This window comes from Plasmodium gaboni, chromosome 5, assembly GCF_001602025.1.
Source record: "Plasmodium gaboni strain SY75 chromosome 5, whole genome shotgun sequence".
NCBI classification, from domain to species: Eukaryota; Apicomplexa; class Aconoidasida; order Haemosporida; family Plasmodiidae; genus Plasmodium; species Plasmodium gaboni.
In genome coordinates, this window is record NC_031485.1 from 560,514 (window position 1) to 562,428 (window position 1,915).

The 1,915-nt window shown below is 25.7% G+C and overlaps 1 protein-coding gene across 1 annotated transcript; it reads right to left on the bottom strand.

Annotated features, from left to right (window-relative positions):
• Nucleotides 1-315: 315 nt before the first annotated feature.
• PGSY75_0515700 (putative glideosome-associated protein 40) lies at nucleotides 316-1,671 on the bottom strand (the record flags this gene model as incomplete). The annotated part of the gene is made up of 1 exon (XM_018784437.1): nucleotides 316-1,671. The coding sequence occupies one exon, from the start codon at nucleotides 1,669-1,671 to the stop codon at nucleotides 316-318; it is 1,356 nt and encodes a 451-aa protein (XP_018643092.1).
• Between the last annotated feature and the right edge of the window lie 244 nt (nucleotides 1,672-1,915).

Sequence of the window (1,915 nt, forward strand, 5' to 3'; positions counted from 1 at the left end):
AAAAAAAAAAAAAAGAAAGAAAGTAGAAAAAAAAAAAAGAGAAATGGGGAAAATGATATAAAATGAGAGGCACATAAAAAAAAAAAAATACCTACATACACACACATATATATATATATATATATGGGTATGTATTCATGTGTGCATATTAAAAAAAAATATATATATATATATATATATATAAAGTATACATATATAAGGTATATATATTTCTTGATTACTTCCATTTATTTATTTATGTATATATTTTGAATGTATAAACATCTATATATCTATATCTCTATATATATATATATAAGCATAATACACAATATATTATGCTTGTGAATCAAGCATTTCATGTTGCTTTGATGAATAATTTCTAGATAATTTTGATTTTGATTTGAATGTTGCTGCTCTATCTTCATCAGCTGACATAACTCCGTGGCTTGTTTGATTTGATGAACTATCCATTCGACTGGTTCCTTTGTGCACACTATATTGTTGTGAGCTACTGTTTACACTTTCTTTATCATCATAATCTTGTGAGCCTTGATAACTTTTGCTATCATTAGAACTAAATGAGCTTTCTTCATCTTCTTCATTATCAGCTGATGACAAGAATGGTTTTGATGCTTGTGTTCCTTGTCTACTTTTGGCATAACTGGATCTTGTATTTTTTCTTTTTCTTTCATCTTCTGCATGCATATAATCTGATGCATTTAATAAAACATCAAAAGCACCTAAGGATCTTCCAATAATAACACATAATATAGCTAAATAGCCTTTGAATGAGGGTGCATTATATGTCATACCAATAAAAAATACAAGAATTATAGATATAATTTCAAGAAATCTCCATGGTCCTTGTCCTGTTCTTCTTACTAATCTATTTGATATGACATTTTTTATGAATGGTAAGGTACCAACAGTTATTAAACATCCCCACATTTGCCAAGTATGTAATGATGTAATATCATATGGCATGTGTAAAAATACACTTAATTCTCCTGATAACAATATAAGTACTGGTAATATAAGTACACCTAAAAGATGTTGATTGTTATGTAAGGTATTTCCTTTACCATCTACTAAATGCATAATTTTCTGCATAAAACCTGCTCTAAATATAGCTGAAAACAAAGCATATAATAATGCCCATACTATAACACCTTTTCCTGTTGTTTTAGAATCGAAACAACCAATTATAAAAGCAGCCAATAAAAACACAATTGATTTCCATCTCAATGGCATATATTCTTCTCCACAACCAATAAAACGAGTTAAGTGATGAAAAACAACAGTAAAACTAACTAACACTGGATATGATGCTATACATGGTGTTTTATATAATAAATAATTTGATAATACAAGCATCAAACAATAAAATATTGAAGGTACAAATAATACCTTTAACATATTTTCATTAATCTCAACTTTTGGAAAATAAGCAAATTTAGGAAATTCACGACCCAATTCACCACATACATAAGCAACCAATAATCCTTGAGCTAATTGCCACCATGTTACAAATATTGGATATGGAATTACATCTAAAAATAAACGATACATAACAAAAACGTTACATAAGGTTAAAGCTACAAATAATATCTCTGCTGTAAGTAATTCAGGGTCTTTAAAATATCTTTCGATATCACTCCATTCTGGTAAATTAAACTTTTCAATCTTCATTTTTCCTAACTTATTATATACTTGAATATTTATTATTATTAAAAAAAAAAAATTATATATATATATATATATTTTTTTTTTTTTTCGTCTTCTACTAATATATACTTCAATGAATATACATATATATAATATATATATGTATATTTTTATTTTAACTATAATTATTTATTTATATATATATATATATATATGTAGTCGTTAATGTCTATAAGAAAAAAAAAAAAAATGCTCTTAGAGTATGATA